Source organism: Epinephelus lanceolatus, chromosome 11 (assembly GCF_041903045.1).
Source record: "Epinephelus lanceolatus isolate andai-2023 chromosome 11, ASM4190304v1, whole genome shotgun sequence".
NCBI classification, from domain to species: domain Eukaryota; kingdom Metazoa; phylum Chordata; class Actinopteri; order Perciformes; family Serranidae; genus Epinephelus; species Epinephelus lanceolatus.
This window is the reverse complement of record NC_135744.1, coordinates 10,596,463-10,618,964: the sequence shown is the minus strand read 5'-3', so window position 1 is coordinate 10,618,964 and position 22,502 is coordinate 10,596,463. Positions and strand designations below refer to the sequence as shown.

The window sequence follows — 22,502 nt, the reverse complement described above, 5'->3', positions numbered from 1 at the left end:
AAATATGTACAGACATCACCATCTGCTGGACAACTGTGTACTGCAAAAACATTAAGTCTCGCATTCAGTTTTCAGGACCTTCAGTGGGATGAGATGTTACCATTTGTTTCTCTGAAATTCAAGACAGATTAAGGCAGATTAGAATCTATACTTTAGAAAATGGGTTTTGATTCTATGAAACTCTTTAAACAGGTTGATTTGAATTGGAAATCTAGGACAAAGGCATTATTAAAACCTGCTGTACAAAATGGAATATCTTTGTGTCACATGAACCTCCAGTGGACATTAAAGACTTCAGCAGAACACATGTTGGGCTGATAGTTTATGGTTGAAACTCAGTGAACATGCAGCTGTAAGCAAGCTGCATGACCACAGTGACTCTGACTGTGGTATGATAGTGTGTGTCAGATGTGGGGGCCTCGCCATCTCAGAAGCAGCTGCCCTCGAGGGAATTTCATGATCGAGAATGTTTTCAATTGACAGTTGACAAGGGGGCAGTTCTGTGGGTGAAAACAAACTGTCAGCGAGCGCCAAAGAGTGAGCAGACTTGTTCAAGCTAACAGCAAGCATGAGCACAGAGCAACAGCTGGTCTGGTTTGAGTGTATGACCTTGGGTGCAGTTAGTTTTTTTTTTTTACCTGAGTTATTATCCCAGTCTGGCTCTGCATTGAGCTTAACTATTTTGTTAAAGAGAAACACAACTTAAATGAAGAATTCCAATGTGTTATTTCCATGGCCTGGGAAAGTTCAGTCAACATTTGCGAACATGAACTACTCTCTCTTCAAGACAGAAACCAGAGAAGTAAGCCCCTAGCTTGTGATGTCATAGGGTATAAAATCTGGAGCTGCTCTATAGACAATGAATGGAAACCTGCTTTTGTAGACCCACAGAATATTTGTTTTCATCTAGTGTAGTTTTCTCATGCTGTGTTCACACAGTGAGCAACACCACAAGACTGCCCAGTCACCTCTGTTGCTAAAGCGCTCGTTAATGTAGTGACGTCATCATGGGCTTGTGTGTGTCTGGTGCAACTTGCAACAATCCTCGACTGATCGTCATCTAGTTTGTATTTGGTCACAGAGACTGAGCTCCTTTTCAACATGACATTTCACTGCCACATTACATCTCTGTGTGCACTGTGTAATGTACACAAAGCTAGCATAGTGTCAGCTAACTAAGCTAAATAACAGTACCACAGCTAGAAACAAAACTGGTTGATGCTTCATCGTGACATTAGAACACTAAAAAAGCTGAGGTCTGCTCAACTTTGATTTGTAGTGTGTCACGGCCATCAAGCAACAAGTGTCGGGGGTCAGTCAGAGACTTCTATTACAAATGACTGGTAGCCTGTTGGTTTGTCACTTGTAGTGCAAACACAGCATCCCTTCTGAAACACAAAATGTATCCATAAACTCAGAACATTCTCTGGGTTCTCTCTCCGTCATCTGTAACATTTCCCCCAATTCATCATCTATGAGGCAGCTCCAGACTTTATAAATATTGACATCACAATTTTGAGTTTTAGCACTCTAGTTTTTTGGTTTGAGAGAGTTGCTTATGTTTACTAATAATTTGAACTGTCTTAGGAGTTACATTAATGAATTTTGAAAATGGGCGTACTTCCCCTTTAAGAACTGAACTTGATGTCTTTCTAAATATAATTTAAACTGATAATAGATTAAGACTTGCCTAGAGATTCTCTGGTATCATACACCCCTTTACAAAGCACTAGGAAGTTCTTTAACTCTTCTTGGTCACTTACAACAACCAGTGGTCAAAGAAGTATTCAGATTACTCAGTTAAGTAAAAGTAAAACACATAATTACAAGTTAAAGTACTGCATTCAAAATCATCAAAATACATATTATCAGAAAAATGTATTTGGAGCATCAAAAGTGAAAGCACTAGTTCTGCAGAAAAATATGCCATGTGACTGATATATTGTTCTAAACGTAATATAATTTGGTTGTTAAGCCTGATGCATCAGTGAGTAAGTAGCATTTTGCGCTGCTCAAGGTGGAGCTAGTTTTAACTACTTTAAGTATAGTTACATTTAGTCCCTTGGTTTCAAACTTAAAGGTCAGGCCCCCTCCTAAGGGTCACAAGATGAATCTGGGTCATGAGAGGATTAATGAAGTAGATAAGAAAAACAAAAGGTTCAACCACATTTTTTTTTAAATATTCCCCACTCTGTTTTTGTTAAATAATGGATAATTCTACCTCTTTCAGCTTTGAACAATTATTTAAGTTTAACCATTTGATAATTTCAAAGGGGACACGTCTCTTAGGTTGAGCGGCAAACAATACAAAACATGACAAGGGGCCCCAGTTAGACATTTGCACAGATTATGAGACAATGGGTTGTGCTTCCTGCAGTTGGGACCACGAGCATTGCCCAGTCGACCAGCGTCTATGGGAATGTCACTGGAAGACATCGCCTGGCTGCTTCTTGGCCTCCCATCTCTGCTTTTGCACTTCCATATCTCAGGGATGTGACGCCTGGTTGTACGTCTCAATCAGCCCTCGGTGCAGGCTGTGGGACCCCCAGACGGGTGGTACAAAGTTGAAACTGTGTGCTAATTTAAATACACACTGTTGGTGAATTCAAGGGAGTGCGACATCTGAGTTTTAAGAATCAGCTGCTTAAGGTTTAATGCAGGAAATGCCAAAATGAACCTGACGCTAAGTTGTGAGTGTCCTGAATGCACCACATTACCAATAGCAAATTATCTTGCTGCATGAAAGTGAAACTATCAATGACTAAAACTAGCGATGTATTTTGGAAAATGGCTGGGAATATGTTAACACAATGTGCAAATGACAGGCAAAAACTTATTTGACAGATACCACCGCTTTAAAACACTCATGTTGGCCTTGAGCTTGTGCTCCTCTTAGTACAGTCCAGTTTTTTGGTTGGGTTTTATAAAATTAAAAAAACTGTAGCATTAAAGAGTGTATAGTGTTCCCAGCTATGGGTTGGCATTGTTGAGTGTGCACACCTGCCAAGTTGCGTTCAATAGTAAGTGATTGTTGACAAAAGAGATAAATAATATTAAACTCCTACGTATTTGAAACTGTGATGCTTTCTTAGTACCCAATATTGCTAAATACATATAAACACATTTCATAGTTTTCTTTTATTTAGACAACCCAAATAAAAGGCACATAACATTGCGCATGTTTATGTAATAATTTGACAAACATACATTTAAAAAAAATGTAGGAATGTTTGACCTTTCTGCTAATCAGAAAGCCTAGCCTCTCATATATACAAAATTACCATTGTTAATGTTCTAATACAAAAGATTTATAAAAAAGGTTATCTTATTTTTCACATCTATTGTAACTACCATATCCTTGAAACTAAAATAGTTTTGTACAAAGATATACATTCAACTGCTTTCACAAGGGTCCTGGAATTTCCAATTATTATTATTTTTTTTCCCTAAAAAATAAAGAGATGTTCAATTCCACCAGAAATGTTCAGTTTATCACATTATTATTGTATCAAATTTGGCAAACAGGCTATCATAGTGTATCTACGTAAATGCATAAGAACAAAGAAAAAAAAGCTACACTAATATTTTTTGTTTCAAACAAAACTTGGGAAAAATGACAAACATGCATATTGCATTTTTCAGTATAAACTGAATCAACTCAAAGAGCTGCAACACTGTTGAGATCACATGGCATTCATTAAAAATAGTTAATGTTCAACAGCTACAGTGTTTGGGGTCATGCAACATCAATCTTGTCCCATTATTTTAATGGACACAAACTTGCATTTTTATCAAACTCATCCAGATCTCGGCCACATGACTGTGCAGCCTGAGCTGAATATGACTTCAAAAAAGGTACAGCATGTATGCCATTGCACAGTAAATGATTATTAAAATGGACGGCTATGTTTAAAATGAATAATTCTTGGACTTCTTGTCCCTGATGGAACATCACAATGCCAAATGATATAGGAAGGGTAAAAAGCAACATGGAGAGATCCAAAATCATGATACATGGTAGATATACTCAATTTAAAAGGAACCAAGTTCATGTGTAATGGGCTTTTATGCGTGTTTCCTGAGTGAAGGGTCCTTAGTATCATCTTGGGGCGATCACAGATAAATGATTTAAAAATGAAAAAAACAAACAAACAAAAAAAAAAACAGTGTACAGAAGAGTCAGACAAAACTAATTCGTCACCATTATGATGACAGTAACAGCCTGAAAAAGCTTCACTACAAGGCCAGGCCTTTCCATGTTCAGCCACTAGATGGCCCTCAAGTGCAGGCTGGCTAACCAAAACACTTAAGACTCCAATTTGATCTTTGATAATACTGCTGCGCACCTGTATGTAGGATATGCTTTCAGTGCAAGACTCATTCCATTCTGACTTCATGGAAAAAAATAACACTACAAATAGGCAAATAAAAACATACCTTTGTGTTTCCATACCGATAGAAAACAAAGTACAAATATTTCATTGTCAAGCGGACAGCGTCGAGGCATCCACTCGAATGACAAAAGCATAAAAATTAAAATGCTGACATGAAAATACATTACTATGTCAACTGTACAAGTTAGTCACTGTACCTCAAGAGCATACCTACTATCTGAGAAGAAAAAGAAAAGCTATAGCACTGTGAAAAAATATTCTTCCATGCAAATGGAAGCAGCTGTCCCTTTTACTAGACTCATTTCCTATAACATTAAATAGTGATTAGCAGGCTATAATTATAAAAAAACAAACAAACAAAGTAACACCCAGAGGCTTTGGGAGAGAACGTGTAAAACATCAAAAACAGCAATTTATTGTTATTGCTTCAGTCCATTCCTCATCTCCCTTTAACAAAAGCACAGGTGTGTTTTTCCTACGGAGTCCTCAAAGGTGCTTGAGGAATCCTCTCCTCTCCTTTGTCGTTATACAAATCACAGTTTCATCATTCTAACTGACTACTCTAAGTCTTACGGCTGTCCTGATTTCAAGATAAACCCTACTCGATTTCTACTCAAGTGTTCTGCATCTCATGTTCGTCACTTAAACGTATGTTGGGACGCAGCTGTGACTTGGGGAGCTCCTACCGGCCGCACAGCTCATGTAAATATTCACTTCAGGGTAAGTAAACATGGTTGAGGGGGAGAAAGAGCTGGGCTTGAGGTGCAAATAATGAGGACAGGAGTCTCTTGTTTCACTTCATTTTCCCTTTCTTTCTGACCAGTTCGATGCTCTCTCTCCCTCCTTTTTTTTTTTTTTTTACCAGGGCGGGGAAGAAGGCAAGACTTGGGACAGAAAAGGCATGCTATCCACTGGCCTCATGGCGATGTTGAGCGGGCCAGCCATATTCATAGGCATGGGGGTCGTTATTGCGACTGGGTGGGCGATATTCATGGGTGCCGTGGCGGGGATGTTGACGGAGGCAATGTTGACTGGCCCAGTGATGGTGACTGGGTGCTGGAGGCTGATTGGAGATGTGATGTTGACCGTGTTGGTGCTAATGTTCATTTGTGCGGCTATGGTGACGGGGTTGTTGGAGTGGCCCCGGTTCATCGCTGAGGTGATGGGGGCCGAGATGGTCACAGGTGTAGCTGAGGAAGAATTGCAGACTCCGTTACCCTCTGGGAAAACACAGGAAAAGAGTACTTAAAATAGTTGTTCACTGGTCTGAGATAAAAGGATAGCTAAATGGAGAACACCATCATTACTGCTTGTGCAATCTAATGCATCATAAGATTTTAACAGTACCAAACCATTACACATTGTGATCTAAAAACCAGGACTGCACAGGGTTTCCACGCATTTTACCAGAGAATTTTCAAAACATTTTCATAACATTCTACCCCATTTCCATAACTTCATTTAAGTAGTTCAAAATGAATAAACCTATATATTGATACAGCCATACATTATTAAACACTCACTTCCCAGGTAATTGTGCATAAGCAAACTGCTAGTGTTTGTTAACTTTCCTCGCTCATTAGACATTCCAGCTGCCAACTAGACTGCATGCGCCAAGAGATCAGACTGGTGCGTATGGGTACTTTGCAAAACACAGGGTGTCTACAGGTGCCAGACACCTACATTTATTCCTTTTTAAGACCTTTTCAGATATGTTTAACCAGATTTAAGACCGATTTTTCTTTGTCAAGCATTGCAGGTAAGTATAAAGGTAAGGGGAATATGTTTGATCCCATGCCAAGGTAGGTTTCATGTAGGAATAGTTATTATAGTGAGTTAGGTTATCTAGATTTTGCCAACAGGTGAGTTCAAGTATAAAGTAAAGAATAAGGTTATGTGGTAGGTTTAAAAATTTAGAATATCAGAAATGTGAACTTTCAAGCAGAAGAGCTTGACTCCTGTTGGCAAAAATAAATACATAAATAAATAAAAGGTGGATAACTTCCAGGCCTGATATTTATAAAACTGACTTTAAGACTTTTTTGGGACCTGCAGACACCCTGGCAAAATCATCAGGGCCGTGCCACTTTTTGGGCGATAGAACACCAATGATCCTATAGCCATTTAAACAATTTGATGTGTCTTTGGATTATAATTTTGAAAATTTTGTATGTATTTATTTCTTCTTAGGCAAATGTTTGCTTTATGTATATGTCTTATAATTGTTTTGTGACCTTGCCTGAACTTGAGCGTCTGTGATGTCTTAAAGCTATACTATGCAGGACTTGTAGTCACTGTGTGTAAACATGCTTGCCAGCTAAAGTGAAAGTAAAACCCAACCCCAGATTCACTGTTGTTTGGCGTTCCGCCTCATGCGGGTACACGTCTATAAACATCCTGAGCATAATAAGAAAATACAGGCAGAGGGCAGAGTCTCTGCAGAAACATATGCCACCACACACTGAGAGGGATTACTTCTGTATGAGTCTGTGTGCAATTTTTTATTTTTATTTTTTTTTAAAAGGAAAATCCTGCAGTGTATCTTAAATAAAAGATGGTTGATCCCAATCATGTCCCTTTCGTCTTCTGCCATCCTAGTAGGTTAATGACACAACACAGCGGCGAGATATTACTTTTTCTGACATCTATACAAGTATGGATGTCCCGATCATGATGTGATTCACTTAAATATGTACATTTGATTAAACAGCTTTTTGGCATTTTCTTTCTTTCTCTCCTTCTGTGACAGCGTGTTCCTTAATGTTAGACATGTTGTGGCAATTTTAGGAACATATAAACACATAAACAAAGGACAACATTATGTTAATTCAGAAAACATTCCAAGCCTGGAAAACAGTTTTCCTAATTTCATGACTTTTCCCAGGAATTTCATGACCATGGTTACTCACATTAGAGGACTGTGATGGGACTCAACATATGAGGCCTGACTAACCGTCTGTTTCATGACTACTACTGCAGTAATGTGACTCACAAAGGCTAGTTGTCAACTGAAGAGAAACCACAATGAGGCAGAGATGTTCAAGCAAAATATTATATATTAAAAAAAAAAGTAGAAAAAGGTTGTAAAAAAAGAAGATAATGGAGCCTGATTTATAGACTTATAAATTTATGGTTTGCGGTTTCGACAAGACATGACTGAATGTTTATGATAAAAGATTTTCAGGAATTTTCTCTTAACCGCTGAACACAGCTGTGATAAACTGTTGTGACATTAGGAGTATGTGCGTCTGACAGGCGTGACGTACCTTTGTTACAGGAGTTAAAGTTGGTCTGCCCATGAGTCTTCAAATGGCTGGTGATGTAGGCTGCACTCAGCATCTTCCCGCAGATGCTACAGGTGACCTTGCCTTCGTGCCTGATCATGTGGGAACGGAGTCTGTCTTTGGTGGCGAAAGCAGAGGTACAGGCCTGCGGCCGCAAGGCAGGCAGGGGTCAAAGGTCAGTGAGGTTCCGCAACAACAACTTTGTAAATAACAACAATAACAATGCTGAGGCTCACAGTAATGACTCTTACCGTTACTTGACATTTGAACGGTCTTTCTGAAGAATGCACATGCTTCACGTGGCAGCTCAAGTGGTCTGGCCTAGATTTAAAAAAAAAAAACAAAAACAAAAACAACACATTTAATAATTGGACCTCGATGCAGTGAGCTCCATGAGTTGTGGATGAGTAACGCAGTATGGTGTTTTGATTCCATACTCTCCTTAAAGCACAGAACATCAAGCTGACAGAAAACAACGGAACAACAGCTAATTCAGATTCTTACATTATAATGATTCAAAGACAAAGACAAAGCAACCCTTAATTTTTAAGAAAAGACTTTGCTGTCTGCTTAAGATGTCTAATTATTGTAATAACAATGCAGGTCTTTCCTAATGACAAAAGAAGTAGTTACATGAGAAGTAGTAGTTAAGTAGTAGTAGTTACATGAGTGCATTATTCACTGCCAAGGAGCACCACATGTAAGTGCACAAGCACAAGTAAAAAGCCTGATGAACAACTTTTGCATGCGCAGAGCTGTGGAAGCATATGTGCGTGCTCTCTTAGCTGTCATAATGAGGGGATGGGCACAAAAAAAAAATCCCTTAAATTTCAGTCAATGGCGGTTAATTCTCCATGATCGATCGTGCGTGAATCAGTTTGACCTAGTTTAAAACTGCACAAACAACAAAGATGGTAAATTTGTCAACTTTCCGCTTGTTCTCATAATAAATTGTCAATGTAGCATTACACTACACTACTTCTGTTTATTTTTCTTAAGCCTTAGCATTATTTACAGAAATATGAAGAGAATTTTATTGACAATTTCCAGAAATTTGGTTGGTAGTTTCCTAAATCCCAGACCGAACTGCACAATGTCTCCCTCTGAGGATCTGGAATTCGCTATGTAGGCCACAAAGTTAATTCAGCTTCATTAATGCAATGGGTGGGGTTGAATTATTGTATTTCTGACAACAGTCAACAGCTGTGACAAAGTATTAAATGCATGTTTTCAGTTATTGAAAAAATGTGAGGAATCAGCTTGAACAGCTATGGTTGGTCCATGATGAAAGACCTTTAAGAGTGTCAATACAAGAAACAAAACACAGCTTTTTTTGCACAGAACTTGCTTTCTCTTTAAACTTTGCAACAAGTTGATAATTCTAGCACTTGTTTATGTCTTTTCAAAAATTGTCATCAATATATAACATGTACCATATACACATTTAAATAACAAATAGCTGAAAAACAACCCTGACAGATGACATTCAGTTAAATATATTTTTAGATTTATATATAAAAATGTGTCTGGCGTCCCAAATTAAGGCTCGATACAAAAATTACTGTTAAACTAAGGGTTAAAAATATCAAAAAACAATAATAAACATTCACATTCCTCAGTGTTCCACTGTATAATTTACTGTTCACTGCATATCAGTCGTTACAAGAAAACAGTTCTTTGCCTCTTGACCTTTACAGTGAAACTCCAGCATTCACAAATTCTTCTTGGCACTGATCCTCCTCTGTCAGCTTGTTAGTTCTAGTGAAGCTGTGAGCTGAATCATGTTAGAAGTGCCATAATGGAGTGAGTAAGGGTTACAGCATTGGCAGCTGCTCCCAAACCGGAAAGTTTCATGCTGCTGGATTTTTTTTCTTAAATACAAATGAGAGGAGTCAAGTGGAATCTTCTCAGTGGTGCCATGAACCGGAATCAGGTTTTTGTTCTCCTTTCTTTCATTTTTTTTGTCCTACTGACAAGGAGAGCAGACTCCAGACAGTGCCTGCCTACATATCTGGCTGAGTGGCAGTGACTCAGTGCCCTGTTATTCAGTCCCCATTCTCACTTTCCAGTATGCTGATGAATCCCTACCCCACGTCACCGTGTTGGAGGCATGCCTGAAACTGCCCTACACGGCACAGTGCTAATGTTACAGCTTGGCAAAGGTGCACTGCTGATGTTTTTGTTGAAGTTGTGTTGCAGCACAGAGCTCCTCTGGTGTTATCAATATCCTCTGCTCACTCCATGCTGATTTACATACACAACCAGATATTTTTGGTTCGGTTAACAGACAGTGAAATCTACTTTGTGTTGATAAATCGAAATACGAAGGCACCATGAGAACTTCTTAAACAAAATATTTATTCCCTACATAGTAAATGTGTTGACCCGAACATTATTGCATGGTTCACTGAATTCCCAGGGGAAAGAGTGTCTGTGACATGCTGGCGGGAACCGCAAAGTGACAAGTGACGCCTCCCCCTCCCTTGATACTCTACCACTGGTGCTCTCCCATGTGCGACTGTTTAAACATGTGGTTGAAATGGCGTGGGGGTCAATACAAGTACAAATCTAAACTGCTGAGCACACTGATAAATATGAAAACACAGCCACTGGGAGGCCTCATGGACAGTAGATGGCCATACAATCATCCCTTTATATGAAATCATGGTGCCAGTGAATAATCCAAACACTGCTGGCTGAATCACTCACATACAAGTCATGGGTTGCTACAAGCAATAGGGTCACTGTTGAGTGAACTTTTGGGAAAGCAAAAAATAATGTACCACCTGGCGATTGCATTCTTTGTTACAATGAATCCTCTCACTGCCAAAGACAGTCTAATGAACAACTGCAAACATGAAAGGTGGTAATTTTAGAGTATATAAGGTTACACTTTAATCTAGCAAGCATGTTTTTCTTACTTGCAAAACCCAATTTTTAGACTGAGGGTACATTTTCAGGATTTTTATCATCCTGCTCAGGACTCAATGATAAGAACTGCCCAGTTGCCAAGGGCAAGTAAAATGCCACGTCAGGCTAGTAAATCTAGCAACTCCCTCGCCCGATCAGAGCTGATTATGAAAGTAGCTAAGGAGTGAACCATCTCGCTTCCTTCTCATCTCTGTTAAGAGTTGCATATGCGCAGTACCTATTGGGCACTCGCAGGAAAATGGCGGTCAATTATCCTGGAAACAGGAGTACAGCTGGGTGGTATTCAGGGTGCAAAATCATTTTTTTGTCCAGTGGCCAAACAGAGTGCTGCAGGGATGATGTTTTTCTGTAGGCCAACGCAGAGGTTAGTGTCGCCCTGGTTCGCTTATCAAAAAGCCTATAGGATTTCCCCATTGGATTTTGGATTATTGCAGAAAATAAGCTCTGTGGCAAACAAAAGTTTGTGATACTTACATGTTTTGTTCAACAAGATAATCTTAACAAACGAACACCACTCTTATGATTTTTGAAGCGTAAATGCAATCGCTATAACAACATGGCTGTAAAACTGTGTTCTACATGATGACATTCTGTGGTCTCATTTAGCCACTTATTGCCTTTTTAAGACACTAACTGGCTTCAAAATTCACAAGTTGGCTATTTACTGATGTGTATTGTGTCGTAAAACAAAATGTGAGGTCTTGTGTTAGCCACAGACCTTATTTCAGACATCGAACAAATAGTATTCAAAAAAACCCATTGGCTTCAAGACAAGGGAACTGGTAGTGGTAAAATGCTAACTCATTTCCGGGTTTTAGGACTCAGATTTTACCAGCAACTCAATAGATAGCCATTGTTTTTTTTTTGGCTGGTGACTGATGCAAATCTACCAGCCACTTGCCAGTTTTACTAGGAATTGTCTAGTGGATAGTGCCAATTTTGTACCCTGATGGCAATTAAGGATGTAGGCATAACTCCTACTATGAAATGCACCAGCTGACAGCATCTTTCTTAAATGAAAAAAATAAACATAACAATTAACTTGAGGCTAAGTTGGTATTTGACAACCACTAATAAATAAAACAATTGGTATAGGGGCAAGTACAAACTGACTTCGGGCAAATAGATTTCTGACCCACTGACCCAAAACACTAACATTGAATGCTGATGCTGTTTTTGTATTCCATGCAGACAAGTCAAGACTTTTCTCTTTGACCCTGGAATGCAACCCAGAGGATAGAATTACTCTGTGTCTCCACTATCATAAGAATAAATTAGATTTCATACTTCCTGTTTACAATAGCCTTGTTACTTGATGACTGAAAGCATATGAATAAACGAGAGCAGTTGTAAAAAATGCTTTTTGCATCTGCCCCCATTTTCTCACTGATTTAGAATTTGCTATTGTCACTGTGCACTGTCCCCATTTCTGCTGATCCCACTGCCTACCAAACACCTCCTCAGATACACATACTGAAGAGTATCACTGGGAGAGTATAAGATGCAGAGATTCACAGGCCTAGACACTCGCACTGCAGACATATCCCAAACAAACCAGTGGCTACTGCAGTGACAAGGACATGGATACCCTGCTGGCCTCCCATAGGACACCACTTCCAGTTATGTATAGGGGAGTCCCAGGCTGTACTGGGCCTGTCTCAGGAAGCAAGTTTACTGAATTAGTTTGATAACTGCGGTGAATAAAACTTAAAACAGTTGCTTTCAGTTCATGTTCCACATTTGAGGGCTCTACATTTTCCGAAAGAAAAGTTGTCTCTTAAGTACCTAATCCTGCTTTGCGAGACAGGCCTCAAAATTAAATAAAAACACATTTTCACTGCTATTCACTGACATATTAGAGGAAGTTTAGGACACTTCAAGTCCACTTCAAATGCCTGTCTAACTGTGTCATGTTTTTGTTTTACCCTTTTGCTATTGGTCTAAGAGGAAACATAACTCATCCCTCCACCTCATGAGCTATATGAGGAATGTTCAAAGACATTTGAAATGGGTAACATTATCTCCCCATGAAATCTGTTGCCGGCACTCAACAGCCATCCATGGCTCAGGGTTTGCCAGTTTGACTCCCCATGACAAGTCTGTCAGGCTGCATGAAGAAAAATGTCTTCACATCAGACAATTCATTTCACCCTTTTCCCCACATTTTGTACAGATAGTTAAAATATTGTTGAAGGTCAAATTTCAGGGAGGGTTAGCATTGGAGAGCTATTGAATGACCACTAATGTGGTCCTTACCTGGAAAAGCCTTTCCCACATACAGAACATACATAGGGCTTGTGGACTCCCCCGTCATGAGAGCGAACATGGTAGGTCATTCGGTCCTTCCTTTTAAAGCGTTGCTGGCAGATGGGGCACTCAAAAGGCTTCTCATCTGAATGGGACAGCTTGTGGCGATTCAGGTGGTAGACATCACGAAAGGCTTTGCCGCACATCTCACACCCGTGGTTTTTCTTGACGGGTTTGGCGGGTTTCTTGGGGACATTTTGCTGTGGCACATTGCCCATCGCCGATTGTGTCATGATACTTGTGCCTGAGGAAACCGAGGTGGTCGCTGTGGAGAGGATTCCCGCTACTGTGGAGATGTAGGAAGGGTTGCCGTTGTTCTCTCGTGGCATGGTAGAGATCATGGGGACCATGGTGGGGGCCGTCTGGGCGGTCTTCTTTGGCCGCGACACCATCTTGATACCTGTGTGGCTGGACTCATGACGCCGCAAGTGGTAGCTGTCACGGAAGGCCTTGTTGCAGTAGCCGCAGACGAACGGCGTTTTGCCTTTGTGTTCCTTCTTTATCACAGGCACTGGCGGCCGTGCACCTCCTCCGCTGGCCACATTGTCTTTAAGGAGCTCAGCAGCACTGGAAGGGGGCTTCTGGTCTATTTGGATGGGCAGGATAGGCTTCTGGTCGATTTGTTCAGTTCCTGCGTTAAGCAGTGGCAGCAGGCTGTTCTGGGCCACATGGTGCTGGTGGTGGAGGGCTTCATTGGCCTGCTGATGATACAAACACACACATACAGAGATAAATATTTGGTTGAGCCTAAATTAATTCCAGACCTTTGCTGGCAAAATTTATTACAAGCTTTAAGGTCAATGATAATGAAGGGTGAACTATGTCTAACACAAAATTGATATATGAAATACACATCAATATTGGGGATTGTAGTTTCACAACAGTTGGAATACCCCACTGTAACATTACTTGCCAATGTCTGCATAAGAATTAACCCTAGAACAAAGGCGGTTCTGACAGCTGCGCCACTACTGTCAGGAGTTAGCTTTGACATGTTCATGAAAGCAACAAGGGTTAGTAAGATGTTACAGAATACAAAATGGGCACAGGATCTGTTATTAATGAGGTTGATGCAGCATGCCACTAGTGCTAAAGAATCCAAATATACTGGATGAAAAATGATCCCATCATGATAGTGCTGATTCACCATGTGACTGCAAAGCAAGCATACCAAATTAGAGGCAAAGCAGAGCTCAGTGCTCTGAAGAGCAGGCCATTAGCTCAGCTAAGGAGCTCAGTTAGAGGACATGGTGAAGTAAAGGAGTGAAATGCACACACTACAGAAAAATACAGCTCAATATACTAGATAAAACAATGTGGATCACAGTGGTACAACTGCTTTTCTTGTCATTTTACAGCTTAGGTTATTTAATGCTCTAAATTCTGACAACCGCATAGCTCTAATTAGCTCTAGTTTTTAATTAAGTTAGTTACTCACCCCCCTTTAAGGAATAGCTCTGTCACCCCCCAAATGATCAATTACTCACCCAGTGTTATATTGAATTCAGGAAGAAAACTTTGTTTTGAGAGAGCGAAGAATCCAAAAACATAGAAAATCTTGATGAATTGAAGTCATAGGGGATCACGTTAAACAACAAGAAAACTATATCAAAACATCTGTTGACAGAGTCACGCAACTCATGCAGTATAATCCAAGACCATAAAAACAAACAAAAAAAAAACCAATTCCACTTAAACACTCTCAGGCACAGACGAGTAGCGCGCTTACACTTTTTATGTTTAAGTGTTTTAAATGGTAACATTTTAGCAAAATGCCAGTGCTTGGCAAGTAATGACCATATGACTGGATAAACGAGACTTGGATGATACTGCACAAGTTGTGTGAGTTTGTTAACTGATGTTTTTATATAGTTTTGCTTTTGTTAAACCTGGCCCCCTATGACTTTAATTCACCCAGAATTTCCCTGTTTTTGGATTCTTTGTTCGCTGTGAGGGGACACAAGAAAAACTAAGTTTTCTTTGTCAAATTCAACATAACACAGGGTGAGTAATTGATATACAAATGATCATTTGGGGGGCGAAGTATTCCTTTAAGAGAGGCCTTGGATTCCTGTTGACCTAAGGACTGCCCCACCAACATCCATCGTAATTAACAGAGAAGCAGGCACATAGTTACACTCTATTAGCAGGGACGAATATTAATGTTAATTCCCTAATTCATACTCCTTTATGGTTCTTGCTAAACTTGTACTGTAACTTGAAAATACATTTTTTTCCCCCATATCAAACATAAATAATAAATCACAGTTAACGCTGTTATTTTGCTAAACGGACACAGTCAAGACAACTGTGTTGTGAAACACCAGCAAGAAAGGGCAAGGTGAAATGCTTGACCTTTCCCTTTGAGGTTCAATCATCCATCGCAGAAGGCCAGCCAAGAAAGGAGTTGCAAAAGAGGAGGCAGGGGATAGAAAAGAAAAATGAACCACACAGTGTCCTCCTTATGTCATCCAGCCTATTGTGAGAGACACAAATCTGAGCAGTGATGCCTCAGCAGGGGATCTTTGTATGCTCATCTTCATTGATTTGGCTCATCTATTCATGAGACAGGGACATTGTTTATCCACACACTACGCAACTAAACTAGCCGTCATTCCCTCATATGCAATGGGACCTGGGAACTCGTGGAGAATGCCACCAAGCCCACCCATCCATTTGTCTAAGCACCTGCTCACACTTGCCACCTTCCAGGATTAGTCATCATCATGCCAATGCTAACCCGTCCGCTGGCACACCAGGGGTGGGGCGAGGGGGGGCTTTATGTTTGGGTGGGGGGATACCAGCCGGGAACCCTCTTTGTGAAGCTTGTGAACAGCAGACATAGCCGCTGCAGACAGCCTGCGTCTATACAGAGGTGCAGGGCCTGTAAGCTGCTGTGCCTTCATGCAGCTCTGACCATTTTGACACAAATGCGCTCTGACAACTGGGGCTGCTCCCTCATAAATAACATCAAAATGGAGGGAGTGTCCTGATGGCTCCACGGGCCACTGTAGACTTGAATCGAGTCTGAGTCAGATTATGCGCTGTCTTTCTTGAATCTATTGTGCCTCACTCTACAGCTGCTTGCCAAAATCCTTTTTTTTTTTTTTTTTTAAAATACAAAACAAACAAACTATTATTGATAAAAATAAAAATGGAAATGTAATGCCTTCTCTTCAAGTTCATGAGTTTTTCTAGGTTGGTCTTCACTTGTTTACAACTTCTGAAATCATTGGCTGCAACCCTGTCTGCTGAGTTGACACAACTTCTCACAAAACATCACTTTTTATAATGTTTGTAATCCTTCTGGATTTTTTCATAGCCTGTGAAGCTATACGAACACTGCAGGGATTCTGTCTCTTGCTTGTTGATGTAGGTTGCAAGCAGATGTATTTCAGTTCTGCTAGGAGTGGGCAAAATAGCTGTTTTGATATATTAATTTCACCTGGGCTTGGACTGCATCATGTAAAAGGATGATATCGGCCATTTCTAAGCAACTCACTATGCCATCCTTCTCCCAAAAAAACTGAAATCAATGAGCCAGAACCTCCTAAAGTGCTGGCATTTAATACAGCATCTGATAGCAAACAGTCCTGTCAAGAACAAGGAAACTGCTGTGAGATGTAATGTGGTTTAGAATCTATGAAACACATATTACCTAAGAGCACAAAGAGCTCTCTTGAGTCATGAACTGCAAATATTTCTTATATGTGACCACATCTGGGGTTTTATAAAGAGGTACTGTATCTGACAAAAGACTGAGGTAGAATAGTGAACTGACATTTAAAATAGTTACTCACTGGCTGATGTACAGTGCATCTCTTATGTTGCATATGTATGGCACAGACTGACTGAGTTATTTTTGGCTTCACGGATATGATGAAATGGCTCAGTTACCTAAAAAGTTAAGCTTTTGCCAGCATAATCACTGCAGTTACAAACACACAACGTGAGTGATGACAACAGCTGGTGAGTGGTCTTTGTAACAGTGATGTAAAACACCAAAGTCACCCTTGGTTTAAATCTATGCTACACAGTAACAGTCACTAACATTCAACTGCTACCATCTTTCGTTTGGCCAAAGGAATTATTACTACAATTCTAAAGGTTGATAGAATTTTTTGGCTCGCCACAGCAGTAAAAGCACAGGTGCAACTGATAACTGATTACAAACAACTGCATTCCATTTAGGTGAGCATGTTCTAGAGCCCTGGTGGTGTGCATGCTGGCTGACTGGGACAATTTTTTGAGCCATGTCAAAAATGGCTGCCTTGAAAAAACATGTATTGTTAAAAATGTGCATGTAGAACACAAATAAGCAGGACACTAAATATGAAACTGTGAAATTGAGGCCTAATAGTGCCAGTGAGAAATATTTAATTAAAGGTTGCCAAGTCTATTTTTATTTACTTTTATTGTTTCTGTTTAGGGCTATTGACTAGGGGCATAAATCACAAGTTTTATCACGATACAATATATCGATTCTTTGGACAACAATGATTTATATATTATAAATATTTGCTGAGATCTCAAAGTCTACGACAGTATGATTTCAATTCACATCAGGGGCTTGTGATCAATATGAGACATTATCAGTGAATGTTCTCATTGTCTTTCTTGGCTGCTTGCCACTATCTGCCTGGTGCTAGGCTGCTAACACTGTCCGAATGTTTAGGAAGGAGGTGTGCTTGGGTGGAAGTTGTGACACAGACATACCATGGGAATTTCAAAATAAAGGCATATGTTAAAGATGATATGTATTAGTGTTGCACGGTATACCGGTACTAAAATAGTACCGCAGTACTAGAGTATTCCAAATGGTACTATACTGCATTTGGAAAATACCGGTACTTTGAAATTGATTCAATTCATTAATTCAGTTAATTTATTTTACTCATTTACGCACACAAACGCCTTTCTTGTTCCTATTGGAGCACAGATTGCGCAAGTGGTGTGTATGACAACACCTGTATCAACATTCAAACCATGATTTTTTGGTACCGTTACACCCCTGCTATTTATTGTTCTAAAGGTTTGTAACCAAAAGGACTTTTCCTTAGGAAAAGTACCGAAGAGTATCGAAAAGTATCGAAATTCATATTGGTATTGGTACTGAAACAAAGATTTTGGTATCGTGACAACTCTAATATGTATCGATGTTTTCACTTCGCAAAATAAACATGTTAACAGCTTGGTACAAAAAAGTAGTTTGGTCTAAATAGCTAATTTCTCATTTCACGACAACAGTACAGGGGTTGATTTTTTTTATAAGTCAACCAAAATGTTATTAATGCTTAATGTTATGCATGATCGAGGGCATGGCTGCTTTGAGTAACAGGTGGGTGCTGTGAGTTGACAAGTTGCTACAATGGTGACAATGTTGGTTAAGTAACATAACTAGTGTAACCCCAGATTTACAGACAGAGTAGAGTTAATGAAAGCTAACTGTGACATTTTGGTTAGCCTAAAAGAAAGTCGTGTTCGGTGTTTGGTTGTAGGCTACTACAAGACTCTCTACGGTGCCGGATATTCAGTTCTTCCGATAAGTACATTTTGTTTCAATGATTTGAAGCCTGTTTTCTGCTGGGAAAAATTAGCATTAGCATTAGTTTTATCATAGTTAACCATAGCTGTAAATGCAACATGCTGACTAAGCTAGCATTAGGGTTAGCTCCACCCTCTCATACAAATATGGCCACTACTGGCTTCAAGATGGCGATGACCAAAAGGCCAGACTCGAGGCTTCAAAATGGGAGTCAACAAACAGATAGGCAGCAGCATGGTGGCTGCATCCATTACCTTATAAAGTCTATGATAAAAACCCACTGTAAGCAACCTGCTCAGCACCAAATGGCAAAGAGAAATGGAATTGAAATAATGGAATGGCTAGTTAACAAAACTGAACATCTAGCAAGCTAAAGACTCAGATCATTCTTCAGGGGTTAGTCAAAACAAAGTGGAGCTAAAATGGACCTGCATTCACCAGGTGGCCACAGACATGAGAATAAATGAAGCATATAATTGGCAATTGTTTGCTATCGTGTTAGCCCTAACGACTTGGTGGTTGTGTATCTGTTAGCTTGACTTAACATGCTTCTGCCCCTAATGGGAAAATGATGAATGCAATTTCAAATGTAACAGCACCTTTCTCATATCAAATTAAACTGTCACTGCACTGAATGTTAATATCTAAAGTGCAGTTTGGCCAGTTGTTTACTGTATTGAGAAGCAGATCAATACAAAAAATAACTAAATGGCTTCCAAATGCAAGGTGCATCACCAACAACTACTTTTAATCTATGTTAACATGTCTTACAGTGTCCTGTAAGGGCTTTATTATGAGTTTAAGATGAGTCCATTTACCATTTCCAATACAGTGTGTCCACCTGTTGAACATCATTTTCTTTTAGACATTTGCAAACTGTCACCTAAATGTTCTGGTAAAATATCCAAAAGATGTGTAGCACATTTTATACATTTATCTATTATTACTGTATGACATAGTTTATACAGTGTTTGTCTCAAGTGGCTGTTGCAGTCTCCAGAGAAAGCCAGAATGGAGTTTCTGGCAAAGAGGGATTAAATTGTGTCTTCCTCACTTTGGGGCACTCTTTACTATTTTTCTGTTACTCTGCAGTATTACTGGTGTATCACTGCACACCCAGAGCCAAACTAGTCCAAACAACATGAATCACTAGGGGTCTTAACTACAGCCTGACAGGTACTGGATTTTTAATATACTGAACATTTAGCAAAAATAGGAGGAGATGCAGCTGTACTTATGGTAATATTCAAGCTCATTTACACAACAATGTGGTTAATTTAAAACGCCTGACAAAGTATTTAAACAAGACTCGTCATCTTTTAATTTAAACCTCTTAATAAATGAAATACCTTTCTGTAATAGGTAATAGAGTGGAGTACTTTCAAACTAAAAATGCAAAGCATATGTCAATTGATGGTATAGCTGAATGAAATATTTCCCTCCTTACATCAAGCGCCAGAGTGATAACTGCACACAGATTTACATGAGATTGACAGAGTAACAGTGTGCGGTACATAATACATGCAGAGCTTCTGGCTAGACGCCAGATATTCCACAACAAGCCACACCGCCCATCTGCCTTTTTCGTCGGGAAGAAATAGTGCTCAAAGATGTGAGTAAGTGATCATCAGTCTCTGACAGCAGAGCAAACATTACTAAGACCACAAAAAGGCGATGTATCCCCAACGGCTGTGATGATCTAACTTTAATAGAAATGGTATAAAAGCAATCCACAGTGCATTATTCACACTTTGGCAACACTAGGCAGGACTAGTGTTAAAATCAAAATGTTGACTCTGGCTTTTGACCTGTTAAAAGTATTTCAAATGAGAAACTTCTCCAACATATTGATAGTTCAAGCTGCCCTGTGGCACTTCTACCGACTCTGCCTCCTCCTGCGATTCCGATTCCAGCAGCCCCCTCATGAATCCTTCATATTATTTAACTTTTGTCTATGCCTTGTTTCTGCCATATTCCATCAGTGGTCCTTCTCTGCAAATATGCTGCAGTAACAGCAAACACGTTTATTTATGATGGCAGGTAACACAAAGTAAACATGTTTTTCTAAAGGTTACACGTCTGTCACAAAATGTTGATTATTATTGGCCAGCATTGGCAAAGGACTCAAACACAATGGTACTTCTAACAAGAACCCATGATCTGTGTCTAATCCTGCTCTCAGTCACTTATATGAAGCTGCAGTTAAGTAATAAACAGTTTGTAACTCTATGGTCAACATGTGAGGATGTGAATTTGACAGTCTTCTAGAGAAAAATGCTTAAAGTTTTTTTGTGAATGACACTGAACTGCTGCACAGTTCATTGAGGGGTTTGTCACACCCACTAAAACACACGGGGGTATAACTTCATACATATAGCCCCCTTGACCTGGAAATAAACCCGATAAAGTAGTATGACGATATACTTTGGGTATGAGCTCATATATTGATTAACAAAAGGACAAAATGACGGCATTAAAATAAAACAATCGGATGCGCGGCAAACCCTTTAATCATTTTAAAAACACCCTCTCCATTAAAACTGGGGGTCTTACATTTTTCACGTCCTCACTGGGCTTAAATCTTTTAGGCTAAGTAAGGCCATAGGAATAAAACATTTAATTAATGTTATTTACAATAGCCTTCCATCTTAGTGCCGAGTGAAAACCACTTAACCGTGGCAGATATATCACTCTCAACAGCCGCACTCACTTTCTGGCTGAAAATGGATTTATAAATTGCGTAATGTCGCTGCTAATTTCAAATCTGCTTCTTCGTTGCTAGTGTTAGCTGATGTGTGTGCATACTTTGAATTCCTTTCCACCACGGTCTACCAGAATAAATAGCTTGTTAATAAACAGAGAGCGGTACGGCGCTGCTTATCAAGCCGTGTAACATTAGTTTTGTGAGCTCTTTGCGACAGCCTCGCCCAAATTAAGCTAAATTAGCCAGCGAGTTTGATGAAGCCAGCCGAAACATCGTTAGCTAACTTGGCTAGTTACTGTCGAACCGGCTGAGGCAAGCGGAAAGTTCACCGCGGACTTGCGAATCGTCGTTACTAAATCTCAGCAGCCGATAACCTAAGTATACACTTATTCAACGTTTGCTTACATTTCTCACTTTAAATTAAAATTATCTGTGGTGTTATCCGCGTTACAATGAACATCTTCGCCGGCATTACATCTCATTATCCTACGGCGTCCGATCAAAGCTCTCAGTCACAGGAAAAAAACAGGTCTGTCTCGATTGTAACGGTGCAGTGGCGTCTCCAGCCTTACTTCAAATTATCCCGCATGTTTCGCTGGCTTCGACTTGGCAAACAAACTTAAAAACCCCCAAACGCTGTCGAGTTATTCGCCATTAATAACCTAAGTATTCGTACAATAGAAAAACAAGCCACATTTTCCAAACACGCGTTGAGGAGAACTGATTTTTTGTTCTAGCGTCATTCCCAAGCCTCACAGCTGGACGCCTGGATTCATATACCATTGTTTTGCTTGGTTACTTGATCTTGGCATTACTCGTTTAAAAACTGATTTAACCGCGAAGATATCTAGTGCTTACATTTTCTAAGGTTGTTTTACGAGCGTCCCCAGTTTCCCTCCCAAAGAGTCAACTTACTTGAAAAAGAAACGTACTCCAGCTCGGCTCCATTTCCACACTTAGTAATTCTGTAGGAAACCTTGTAGAAGCCTACAACAAAGCAACCAAACATGGCAGCTGAAACAACTTCCGGTAACCTCGAAGGACTGAACCACTTTACATACTATTTAGGGGGGATGTTAAATTTAGTATGTTACAAAGAATTTGTGTAATCGTTTATGCGTCTCGTGAAACATAGGTAAATAAACTAAGGCTGCCAACTTAAAAACATTCTGAATTATAATTGTAACACATTATTTTAATCGTTTCTTTCCTGTCCTAAAACTAATATGATGTGTGTGGATTTCTAAACACCCCCCTGGATGGGTTTCCGCTGATTCTGCGAGGGGCATTTAGTCGACTACTGTCGCATGTGGTTGGGATATGAATATATTTCAGTA

At 39.7% G+C, this 22,502-nt stretch overlaps 1 protein-coding gene across 2 annotated transcripts; it reads right to left on the bottom strand.

Moving 5' to 3' along the window:
• Positions 1-3,126: 3,126 nt before the first annotated feature.
• Positions 3,127-22,194, bottom strand: vezf1a (vascular endothelial zinc finger 1a). 2 transcript variants are annotated; one of them, XM_033611529.2, is made up of 5 exons: positions 22,081-22,194; positions 12,866-13,617; positions 7,930-7,999; positions 7,661-7,823; positions 3,127-5,614 (listed from the first exon to the last, which is right to left on the bottom strand). In XM_033611529.2, exons 1-5 carry the CDS (start codon positions 22,111-22,113, stop codon positions 5,253-5,255), a joined length of 1,380 nt encoding a protein of 459 aa, XP_033467420.2. In that variant the 5' UTR covers positions 22,114-22,194; the 3' UTR covers positions 3,127-5,252. The 2 variants fall into 2 exon arrangements, with proteins under 2 accessions (XP_033467420.2, XP_033467426.2); XM_033611535.2 differs by having other exon boundaries at positions 5,121-5,584.
• Positions 22,195-22,502: the final 308 nt, after the last annotated feature.